Source organism: Schistocerca serialis, chromosome 1, assembly GCF_023864345.2.
Source record: "Schistocerca serialis cubense isolate TAMUIC-IGC-003099 chromosome 1, iqSchSeri2.2, whole genome shotgun sequence".
Classification (NCBI taxonomy): domain Eukaryota; kingdom Metazoa; phylum Arthropoda; class Insecta; order Orthoptera; family Acrididae; genus Schistocerca; species Schistocerca serialis.
Window position 1 is genome coordinate 315,188,087 of NC_064638.1, and position 13,301 is coordinate 315,201,387.

Genomic DNA, 13,301 nt, shown 5'->3' on the forward strand with positions numbered 1-13,301 from the left:
TGTCTTCTTTCTTAAAGAGTATTTGCCAATTTTGAAGCCAACTGGTGAACGCAGAGCTCACTGTCTGCCGCATGGATGTGCAGTGTCACATGAATATAAAATACCTGATACATATAAAGGTTTTCCAGAGCCCCATCCCCCACAGTGCATATCATTATGTTGAACTCTGATTGTTTGAATTTTTGACTGGAACTTGCTGAAAGATACATTCCAAAACAACCCAAAGTATTGCCACATTGAAGGAAAATATTTGTTACAGTATTGTGGTTATAACAAAGATTGTGCACACATGTGAACACTTGCACATAAACTATTTCCATATTTATAGTCATATCAGTAGTAATTGTTGTTGTAGTAGTTGTTGTTATTATTGTTATCGTTGTTGTTATTGTTATTATTGTTATTACTCTTTCTTCTCAGGATATTGTTGGATGGTACACTTTTCGTCGAAATGCTGCTCTAGTTCCACATTTGCGGGACAAGTTGCTACATAAACAGCTACAGACAATGTTACCTAATCTGTCATCAGAACTTTTTATGATGGGTATTCTGAATACAGTTGTCTCAAATTCAGGATCCACTCACACCTTCAATCACAAATTTGTGAGGTATCGTAACAGGTACTGTGTCATTTGTTATATGGCTGTGAGCATTCACTCACTTCATTTGCCTGTAGAAATAAGTTGACAATTCATTTGGTATCTGTAAAAGATTTTTTTTCCTCAAAGAGACTGCATGCTGCCTCAGGAGGAAGAGGTTATTATTTACACTTGAATCGTCAAAAAGAAATAGGAAGTTGTTGTCTTTATAACAATATGATAAACATCTTCCTTTAATGACACATGAAACAGATGATAAAAATTAAATCAACTTAGAATTTTTGAAGGATGTGTGCAAAACATAGGATAATGTGCACCATTATATATTCCTACATATATTTTGAATGTTTGCAGAGAATATGGAATGAATAATAGGAAAAAATATTAAATTACCAGATAGTGTTTTCAAATAATGAAATTTTCACAAATTAAATGAACCATGAACCATGGACCTTGCCGTTGGTGGGGAGGCTTGCGTGCCTCAGCGATACAGATGGCCGTACCGTAGGTGCAACCACAACGGAGGGGTATCTGTTGAGAGGCCAGACAAACATGTGGTTCCTGAAGAGGGGCAGCAGCCTTTTCAGTAGTTGCAGGGGCAACAGTCTGGATGATTGACTGATCTGGCCTTGTAACATTAACCAAAACGGCCTTGCTGTGCTGGTACTGCGAACGGCTGAAAGCAAGGGGAAACTACAGCCGTAATTCCTCCCGAGGACATGCAGCTTTACTGTATGATTAAATGATGATGGCGTCCTCTTGGGTAAAATATTCCGGAGGTAAAATAGTCCCCCATTCGGATCTCCGGGCGGGGCCTACTCAAGAGGATGTCGTTATCAGGAGAAAGAAAACTGGCATTCTACGGATCGGAGCGTGGAATGTCAGATCCCTTAATCGGGCAGGAAGGTTAGAAAATTTAAAACGGGAAATGGATAGGTTAAAGTTAGATATAGTGGGAATTAGTGAAGTTCGGTGGCAGGAGGAACAAGACTTTTGGTCAGGTGATTACAGGGTTATAAATACAAAATCAAATAGGGGTAATGCAGGAGTAGGTTTAATAATGAATAAAAAAATAGGAGTACGGGTTAGCTACTACAAACAGCATAGTGAACGCATTATTGTGGCCAAGATAGACACAAAGCCCATGCCTACTACAGTAGTACAAGTTTATATGCCAACTAGCTCTGCAGATGATGAAGAAATAGATGAAATGTATGACGAGATAAAAGAAATTATTCAGGTAGTGAAGGGAGACGAAAATTTAATAGTCATGGGTGACTGGAATTCGTCAGTAGGAAAAGGGAGAGAAGGAAACATAGTAGGTGAATATGGATTGGGGCTAAGAAATCAAAGAGGAAGCCGCCTTGTAGAATTTTGCACATAGCATAATTTAATCATAGCTAACACTTGGTTCAAGAATCATGAAAGAAGGTTGTATACCTGGAAGAATCCTGGAGATACTAAAAGGTATCAGATAGATTACATAATGGTAAGACAGAGATTTAGGAACCAGGTTTTAAATTGTAAGACATTTCCAGGGGCAGATGTGAATTCTGACCACAATCTGTTGGTTATGAACTGCAGATTGAAACTGAAGAAACTGCAAAAAGGCGGGAATTTAAGGAGATGGGACCTGGATAAACTGAAAGAACCAGAGGTTGTACAGAGTTTCAGGTAGAGCATAAGGGAACAATTGACAGGAATGGGGGAAAGAAATACAGTAGAAGAAGAATGGATAGCTCTGAGGGATTAAGTAGTGAAGGCAGCAGAGGATCAAGTAGGTAAAAAGACGAGGGCTAATAGAAATCCTTGGGTAACAGAAGAAATATTGAATTTAATTGATGAAAGGAGAAAATATAAAAATGCAGTAAATGAAGCAGGCAAAAAGGAATACAAACGTCTCAAAAATGAGATCGACAGGAAGTGCAAAATGGCTAAGCAGGGATGGCTAGAGGACAAATGTAAGGATGTAGAGGCTTGTCTCACTACGGGTAAGATAGATACTGCCTACAGGAAAATTAAAGAGACCTTTGGAGAGAAGAGAACCACTTATATGAATATCAAGAGCTCAGATGGCAACCCGGTTCTAAGCAAAGAAGGGAAGGCAGAAAGGTGGAAGGAGTATATAGAGGGTTTATACAAGGGCGATGTACTTGAGGACAATATCATGGAAATGGAAGAGGATGTCGATGAAGATGGAATGGGAGATAAGATACTGCGTGAAGAGTTTGACAGAGCACTGAAAGACCTGAGTCGAAACAAGGCCCCGGGAGTAGACAACATTCCATTAGTACTACTGATGGCCTTGGGAGAGCCAGTCATGACCAAACTCTACCATCTGGTGAGCAAGATGCATGAGACAGGCGAAATACCCACAGACTTCAAGAAGAATATAATAATTCCAATCCCAAAGAAAGCAGGTGTTGACAGATGTGAAAATTACCGAACTATCAGTTTAATAAGTCACAGCTGCAAAATACTAACGCGAATTCTTTACAGACGAATGGAAAAACTAGTAGAAGCAGACCTCGGGGAAGATCAGTTTGGATTCCGTAGAAATGTTGGAACACGTGAGGCAATACTGACCTTACGACTTATCTTAGAAGAAAGATTAAGAAAAGGCAAACCTACGTTTCTAGCATTTGTAGGCTTAGAGAAAGCTTTTGACAACGTTAACTGGAATACTCTCTTTCAAATTCTGAAGGTGAAGGTGACAGGGGTAAAATACAGGGAGCGAAAGGCTATTTACAATTTGTACAGAAACCAGATGGCAGTTATAAGAGTCGAGGGGCATGAAAGGGAAGCAGTGGTTGGGAAAGGAGTGAGACAGGGTTGTAGCCTCTCCCCGATGTTATTCAATCTGTATATTGAGCAAGCAGTAAAGGAAACAAAAGAAAAATTCGGAGTAGGTATTAAAATTCATGGAGAAGCAGTAAAAACTTTGAGGTTCGCCGATGACATTGTAATTCTGTCAGAGACAGCAAAGGACTTGGAAGAGCAGTTGAATGGAATAGACAGTGTCTTGAAAGGAGGATATAAGATGAACATCAACAAAAGCAAAACAAGGATAATGGAATGTAGTCTAATTAAATCGGGTGATGCTGAGGGGATTAGATTAGGAAATGAGACACTTAAAGTAGTAAAGGAGTTTTGCTATTTAGGGAGTAAAATAACTGATGATGGTCGAAGTAGAGAGGATATAAAATGTAGACTGGCAATGGCAAGGAAATCGTTTCTGAAGAAGAGAAATTTGTTAACATTGAGTATAGATTTAAGTGTCAGGAAGTCGTTTCTGAAAGTATTTGTATGGAGTGTAGCCATGTATAGAAGTGAAACATGGACGATAACCAGTTTGGACAAGAAGAGAATAGAAGCTTTCGAAATGTGGTGCTACAGAAGAATGCTGAAGATAAGGTGGGTAGATCACGTAACTAATGAGGAGGTATTGAATAGGATTGGGGAGAAGAGAAGTTTGTGGCACAACTTGACTAGAAGAAGGGATCGGATGGTAGGACATGTTTTGAGGCATCGAGGGATCACAAATTTAGCATTGGAGGGCAGCGTGGAGGGTAAAAATCGTAGGGGGAGACCAAGAGATCAATACACTAAGCAGATTCAGAAGGATGTAGGTTGCAGTAGGTACTGGGAGATGAAGAAGCTTGCACAGGATAGAGTAGCATGGGGAGCTGCATCAAACCAGTCTCGGGGCTGAGGACCACAAAAACAACAATAATGAGTGGTCACGGAAATTTATTTAAATATAACTCATTTTGAATGGACTAGTTTTCAGTCTCTTAAAATTGTTTTGAAATATTTTCTCACTGCTAATAACTTGCCAATTTTATCATAGAAACTAAATTTCTTAAATGTCTATAGACGTAAGCAACAAAATAACCATACAGTATTATTTTGAATTTGTGGCACGGTTAACTGCTGAATAAAACTATAGATACTTAAGAGTACAATTACAAACCTTTGTCTTTCTTTCTTTCTTTCCTTCTTTTTTTTTTTTTTTTTTTTTTTTTAAAAAATTAAGAAGTACCATGTGAAATAAAGTCTTCTTGCCACTCCACTGGGGGCACATTGCAAGCTTAAATATAAATGAATACACTTTTCATATTTTAACTTAATGAAAGTACCATGAATATTTGTGGATAAGCTATATTTATTAAAACATCATTTTAAATCTCAATCTATATAAACAACAATCTCAATCTATATAAACAACAATAAGATTTAAATCCTTTGTCCTACATATTTATGAACAGCTATTTGAGTGTTGTGCCTCTTTAGTAAATCTAAACAAATTGCTGGTTTTGATAGTTCGTAAACAATCAGTAGGATTTCTTTTTTTATTTTCATCGAACAACTGCAAATTTTCAGTGATACTTTATAGAAATAACTGGAGAGTCATTCTATGTGGGAGTTCCATATTCAATTGCTTTTCAATAAGCAGTGATATAGCTAGTCTCAAGAGTTATTGGTAAAAAGAATGCAGGTTGATGTTTAATTACTTATTGACATTATCACTGCAGATAGAGTTCTAATTCATTTAAAGATTAATAAAGAAGGAAACATACCATGATTTTGTTGTCAAACTGAACAGAGGTTAGGGAAACAATGTAAAACCAAATTTGGAGGATTTAAAACCACGAGTGGCTAGATGGTCCTCTTGGAGAAGTCGTAAGCTGAGACTTGAAATTTAAGCTTTGTACAGGAGATGGTGCTGATGGCCTTAAAATGTTTACATACTCATTGTCATCATTCCAGATGGTAGCAGCATACAATTTAACCCTGGATTGCTTCAACAGGTATGGGTTGCAAGGGTGCCTTTGACACCTCATCACCATTCACCCCATTTGCAAAGGAGTGCATCAAGAAATGACATAAAAGATCAGCTAGAGACACCCTGATGTCTGGAGCCATATCTTACAGTCACCAAACACATGTAGTAACCAGATCATCATCCAACTCATTCTAAGTCCTAAAATGTTATGGAAGTGCGTATTTCCAGCAGGTATTGGTCAGTGTACCCGTTTCTCATATTGTCCAATGTGCTCAGCAGAGAGTTTTTCAATTGGACCGGCTTTCACACCGCCTTATTTATTCCCTGTTGAGCATTCGTAAGACATGATGGGATAACTTAGTCCAGTCTGCGATGCTTGAAACATCCGCTAACCAGTCACGTCAACAGGCAGAACAATTGTGGAACAAGTTGCAAGTTTAAAAGAAAATGTAAATGTGAAATACAGTATCTTTTCACATAAACATCAACAACAATTTTTACACAGTGAACTGTATTCGTGTACATATGTCTTCATGTTGTATTTATACGTAACTCTGTACAGTACTAGAAGTACACCATTCACAGCTTATCTGGCCCATTTACATTTTTATGTTATACAGTTTTCAACTGTGTGAAGCAACACAGTGATTAAGATTCTTGACTCATGTTCAAGAGTCCTATTTCAATTCTGCACCTACATAGATATTCTGGAAGTCATTTGGCAGTCCATGATGAAGAGTGATTTTGTATCATTGTTCTCCTTACTCAATCCTGTTCCACTAATCAATAGGAGGAGTGAAAAATGTGTGGGTACAGGTATCCCTAACCTCTCATATCTTATTCTCATGGTCCATATTTGAAATTTATAATGAAGACAGCAGGATGGCTGCAGGCTCTACATGAAATACTTTTTCTCTTAGTTCCATGAGAAAAATGCCGCCTTTCTTCAAAAGACTTCCATTTAACTTTCTTGAGTGTGTCTGTTAAACTATCTAGTGAGCCTTACCATCATGTCATGCTCCTAACAGCATATCTCGAAGGTATTTAATTACATGCTGTCACGTCTGCTCAATATAAAAGCTCCAAACACTGGATCAGTATTCCAGAATATGTCGTACTAGTGCCCTGTGTGTGATTTCTCTAACAGATTCTCCGTACCTTCCTAAAATTCTCCCAACACATCTAAGTTTCTGCTTTGTATATCTTGTTATTGATCTGTTTGTGTTCCATTCCATCTCGCTCTTTCATCTTGCCCATAGTTAGTTTTTGTGTGTGTGTGTGTGTGTGTACAAAGTAACAGTTGGAATAACTTTAGTTATCATCAGTATCTTATCCTAGTTTACAGGAAGTACCTTGCATTTGTCATTACAACAATTGTAGCTCAGTTTTCTAAATCTGTTACCATTTTGTCTGTAACATGAATAAAATGTATCACTAACATAACTATACATGAAATATTTTTACAGCTGTTGTTTCATTCATTGTGGAATATAGCATATTAATTGTGTGCAATGCTTATTTAAACTGTTTTGTGGGGTATTAACTTCTGTGAAAGTAATGCAAAGTACAAAATGGTTCAAATGGCTCTGAGCACTATGGGACTTAACATCTACGGTCATCAGTCCCCGAGAACTTAGAACTACGTAAACCTAACTAACCTAAGGACATCACACACATCCATGCCCGAGGCAGGATTCGAACCTACGACCGTAGCAGTCGCGCGGCTCCGGACTGAGCGCCTAGAACCGCTAGACCACCACGGCCGGCTGCAAAGTACAGTTTTCTACATTTAACAGGAATGTTTTGCTCTACTTATGAAGTGGCAAATGTAAGGGCAAATACCAACAATCACAGAAACAAGAGTGTGTGAAAAGAAGGGCTTCTTTGTACAGTAGAACATAAAAAAGTGTTAAAGGAATGAGAAATTATAACCCCACTTTTACTTTACCAGAATTAACGATTTCCCCTTGTTTACGACATTTTTTAATGTCCCTTTCAAATTTCTTTGTTAACAGTGTTAATACACACCCAATTTTGCATTAACATATTTAATACCTTCCTGTGATTTATGCTTTATGAAAAAATGTTCACGGGACAAGATCTGATATAATTGACATTAAATTACAATGGCGTGGCGATGGCCATGAAGTAGTGGTTACAAATGGTACATGGTTAACATTAGAACCGCCGGAATGTATTGTATACCTAGAACTGCTGATGCGGTCATTTTGACCGCTATATGAAAATTATTATTTTTGTTTTCATTATCATCATTTCAAATATGTATTTTAGGTTTATAAAACTAAAATAAGACTAATTATATAATTTTTCTCAAATTTAATATTTTTCCCATTTATTACAAACAAGAATGAGTTTTTAGAAACATGTTATCTAATTAACAAACACAGTTTTTAGGTCAAATTCTTCTTTAAAGCTGGTGTATTTATTGTGTACTCATTATTGTAAAATTAATTACTGCAATATTTTATGTAGTGCACTTATAGCCATGCAATCTGTTTGCCAAATCCACATACCACAACATATTTGTAAAATATTGCGTGACTTTTTCTTCAGTGTCTTTGCACTCACTGATGTGAATTAAATATCTTTAGTAGCAGGAACTACATACTACGTCCTTAGTTATGTCCTTCGAAAAAGAGCCACACACTTGCCATTTGCACTTTGCAGGTATAACTTGTCTTATCTCTACACTTCTTCATTTGACGTTGTCTCCTCATTTTATTTCCTTCTGTAGAGTTTCCAGATTCAGCTTCTGTTTCCACCAAGTTACTTTTCGAGTCCATGTACCCCATACGATGCTCTTCTGCTAGCTTCAGGATATAATTTTTATGAATAATCTTCATCACTGTTACTTTCTTGAGAATGATTCCTAAATTGGTAGCTGCCAAGTCAAGAATATTATAAAATACATGAACTAGCTAGCTATGAGTACCAGCTCGAACAGTGTATTTTCTTGTCATTTGATCCACCACATCAACACCTTATTTTGTATTGTTGTAGAAATCTATTGTTTCCAGAGTTCTTTCCAGGCCAGTTTGAAGTTCAACTTCTCAATGCAAAGTGCTATATAAAAGCATATCCTTGTTTCTTTTGCCTTGAGATACAGTAAGAGTGCCACTGGAATATTTGAAAATATCTGTCATAAAGATTAGCCTTTATAAACTTCACTGCCTTAGGGTATTCTCTTCTTGATTGTCTAATTGTTCTAACAATGCTCTTACCATTAGTTCTCAACTTTTCACCCAGTTTCACTGTTATAAAAAAAAAGTTGTCCGTAGTCATGTTTCGCCTCTTCTTCTGAAACAGCTCCATCAGCTTCATTACTGCACTTTCAGGAAAGAGTCTGGTCATGTGATCGGTGGTCATCTTTTCCTGAATAAGGGAACCCATTGCACAGAAACTTTGAGTCAGTGTCGACAAGAAGTAAAACTTTTTTACCAAATTTGTGTGGTTTGTTAGGCATATACTGTAAAAATGGACACCTTGTTTTGTTTGGAAAGAGCTGTTTATCAGCAGTCAGATTTTCACCTGGGATATAGGTCAGATTGCTATTTTCAGTGAATTTGTCCCAAACTTTTAATACTAAAGAAAAATTTATCTGTCTTCAAATGTCGAACTGCAAAAATCTTAGAATTTCTCGAAAGCCTCTTGTTTTTCCAAACTTAGACTCCACAATTCATTTCCTAGAACACGTTTTGCCTCATTTTTCATACAGTGTTTTATGTCTTTCAGTATTGATTCATCAGTAAACAGACGCCATGCACTCAATATCGTGTAAGAGAGCGAACAATTCTAAATTGGTAACCAGCAGAGGTCTGCGAGCCACGATTACTATGTTACTACAAGCCAACGAATTACAATATGACTGGAGATGCAGAGACAAACAGTGGACATAAGTAAATTAAGAGTTTCATTATTGTGCTTATTATTGCTGTTTAGAGGCTGACTGTTAACAGATTTAATCTTCTCCAGAAGAGGAGGACATGTTGTAAGACATTCTATTACAATAATCAATACAGCAGGCAAAATGACTGCTCTCGCGGTTCTAGGTATACTTGTTAACAGTGTCCTAACCATTTCTCAAAAAATAAATATATCTACTACGGGTGATTCTTTTTAATATGGAAAAGTCACTGAAGCTCATTGCAATAAGACAAAAACTGCAGTCAAAATAACATTTTGAAAACCTGTTGCGGTCATTTTGATCGCTCTGATGGTTCTAGTGTTAACTTTCTTGACACCAGGGCTCTCTTCTCAGTTGATCGGAACTGGTACATGGGTTAAGTCTGAACATTTTCTACTTCATCTCCTGCCTCTGCCAAGTGCTATTCAGCATGGTTGCTGGTGGGAGTAAGTAGTTTTGTTCGAATGAAGGTATCATGACCAATTGCAATGATTTTCAAACTGTGCATGCACGACTTTGTGATGGATGTTATCATCTTAATTTGTTTTATTTGAAACACATTTAGTGTGTCTTGTTGTTTAGCCACTTATAGCACTGTTTGACAAATTTGCTCATTTTGTGGCAAATGTTTTTCATTTAAACACAGCACCAATTGCATATTTTTTCATGCTTAGCAATGGTTATTCAGAGTATTTATTCTTGTTGTCAAGTGGAAATATTTACGTAACTGTTTTTTGTGAGTGATAGTTTGGATGTGCGTGGTTTCCTACTAGAGTGCTGCAACGCTCTGTGTTTGACCGGTCATGGCTCGCCTGTTGACGCGGGGACCGAGCCGCTTGTGTCCGGCCCCGCTCGACTCGGCTCGGTCACGTACTCACCCCATGTCTGATGTCCGGATTCCGGACACGCGGATAACCGAGCATGACCGGTCACCGCTGACGTCTCACTTCACTCCGCCCCGGCTCGCTGCACTGTACTGTACAAATCCAAGGCCCTCTCTCTCTCTCTCTCTCTCTCTCTCTCTCTCTCTCTCTCTCTCTCTCTCTCACACACACACACACACACACACACACACACACACACACACACACACATATACAACACACACAATGTATTTATCTCTGTCTCTTTCTCTCTTTTAATACAAAAGTAACGTTTCCTAGAACGGGTACGTGACACAGCTAAATTGGAAAGTAAAACGATATTTCAGTACAATCGCAGATAGAAGACGAGTCTCATTTCCAAACAGAAGATTTATTTTTCCTTTCATTAACAACAAACATTAAATAAGTGCTTTCCCTGTAATCTAGAAGACAACAATCTTCATAAAGAAAGCATATAAAGAACATTAAACATTTACAAACGTAACATGTCATACTTTTCACTTGTTTGCAACAGAGACAAAATTATAGTTATTGTTGATCAGCAGTAAATCACTAAAGCGTTCCGGATTTTATTGGCTGCGGCGATTTGTTAGTAACATGCCGGCCTTACTAAAGCATCTTTCACTAAGTGCGCTTATTGCTGGGATACATAAAATACGTCTTGCAACTGCAGCCAGGCCTGGCAGATATGTTTCATGTCTGCTCCACCCCTTAAGATGTCATCCTCATCTTCGAGGTGCATTAAAATGTAGAGATCTACTTCATCTGCTGCGGATGATCTGTTGTTCCTCCATTCCTTGAAACGATCTCTCTTTCTGGGTGGTGATGACACAGTACTTGAAGGATGTATGACAATAAACAAGAGACAAGTAATACAGAACTGATGTGGAAATCATCGAAACGTCCCTGTGAAAATGAGAGGCTTTACGTTAATGAAATATTATACAAATTATAGCATTCCCATTGCTCTGTAATACACTATCCACCAACTATGCAAAAACGATTATGTTAATGATTGCATGTTGTACCTGCGTAAGTAGCACACATTTGTGGCACATTGCTAAGAATTTCCTGCTTTTCATTTATTTCAAGCATATTAAGATCACAGAAATACGGCCAAAGAAACGAAGCAATTTTATCTCTGGAAGTGATCATAATCTTCTGACAAATGAAAGTCCAGGCTCAATTTTTAATCCTTTGTACCTCCTGTTGAAAAATACGTATCTGTTAGTACACATCAATTACAGTAGATAATTATAAATCTATCACATATCACAATGAAGCAGTGCTTTTAACTGCAGTAATTACTCACCTGACAGACAATGTCATAGACACTGCAAATTTGTTGCAGTTTGTGAAACCAAAGAAGAAATAACTGGACTGTCGGTTCTTTTTCGCCTTCTAATTCATCTGTGGCCTCTTTAAATGGTCTCAGAAATTACGCAATTTTTCAGTCTGTAAGCGCCATCAGCAAAGCAGAAACTTTGTTATACTGAGTGTGTAAGGATTCCAGCATAGTGTACAAGCTGTTCCAGAGTGTGCAGACCTCTTGTTTCAACGATGATTTCAAAGACGAGCAGAGGCCACTTTTCTTAATGTACCTTACGATGCATTTTGCAGTATTTATTGTTGACGCGATGTTCGGGGCATGATTTAACAAGAAGTTATCTTCATCGAAAATGTGGCTAAGTGCTGTGTTTATACAGTGAGCAGCACAAGGAATCCTTTAGTGATTTTACAAAGCCTTTATCACATTGGCACCCTGGTTGGATGTTTTATTACTGCCGGTATCCCTGAAGGAGGTGTATCTTTGTGAGGTTTCTTGCAACTGTGTTTCTTTAAATGAGTGGTTCCCGACTGGAAACACAATAATGTGGAGCAGTTTAGGCATGATACGTACTCAGTAGACGCACTGTTTTCGTCTACATCCAACAGAAATGTACTTCATACTTGGCTTTTTAGACCTTCCCGTTTCTTCAATGTGTAAACATTGGTTTCAATCTTACGTCTCACTGCACTGGTTCCTCATGCTGCATGATTCCATAGAGAGACACACCACAAATGAGAAGCCCGTACTGGTTGCAATGTCACACGAATAATGATATGTGTAATATGTTTGAAGTTACGTGCTACGTATTTGGTCGCGGCTTCTATGCTCAGTCACTAGAACTAGTGCGGGCAGCCTATCCAGTTAGGGTGTGCTCGCCCCACCTCGTATTTTGTGCTCGCTTACTCGGTCATGCAGGACTCCATTTCCTACATAATCCAGGAGGCACAGTACCTGATAACCTGAAAAAGACAATTACAACACAGCTCGCACAGAACAACATGTATGCAAATACTACACAAAATACTTATGAAAATATTTGAACTTGCTAACATGAATAAATTCTCGAAAGAGTAGAACAAGAAGCATGGAAAAAATACATAACTGGTGCAATATTTCATCATTTACGTATGCAATGACAGTTGCAGACTTTCCAAAAACATCGATTGTGATATATTAAATTAAGTCAAACGTTTCTACTTCCCATACAGTTACCATTTCCAGTTATATCAACAGTTTTTATTAGATGATACAAATTATTAGATACAAAAAAGTCATTGACAAATATTTTGATGCCTACTGCGTACATATCTCACATAAAGTACGAAAATGCAAGTGGATATCCTATATGTAACTTTTAATGCTTAAAACATTATTTCCCACATTTTACATTATCCCACTTTTTTTAAGGAGGGGGGGGCACTGTATTTTGGAAATAGTAGTATTACTACATGGAATTTATAATGATCAGGTTCTTACTCTAGTTCATATGCATTATCTGGCATTTGTTGTTATATAATTACAATTCACATTTTTCGTTAAGATATTCAACAACAAGTAGAGGGAGGGAGGGAGGGGGAGAGAGAGGGGGGGGGGGGGCAGACTCTGTTATTTCTTTCTCATTCTGTCCTCAATATTCCCAGAGCAAAGGCATAGAGTGGCTTGTCTATTTTGTTTATGAATAATTGTATTTCCTAACATTCTTTCCTTCCTTTCATTGATTTTTGACTTTTGGACCTACTGCATCCTAAAGCTGTTTGCTGTAACACAAATTTTTGTC

General features: G+C 37.7%; 1 protein-coding gene across 1 annotated transcript in view; it reads left to right on the plus strand.

The window, feature by feature from the left end:
- Positions 1-13,301, plus strand: part of LOC126469730 (BRISC complex subunit FAM175B-like) — a 133,548-nt gene that overhangs the window by 84,941 nt on the left and 35,306 nt on the right. Inside the window, exon 4 of the mRNA XM_050096933.1 lies at positions 421-620. Coding sequence (XP_049952890.1) covers positions 421-620 — 200 coding nt within the window. The remainder of the gene's footprint in view (positions 1-420; positions 621-13,301) is intronic.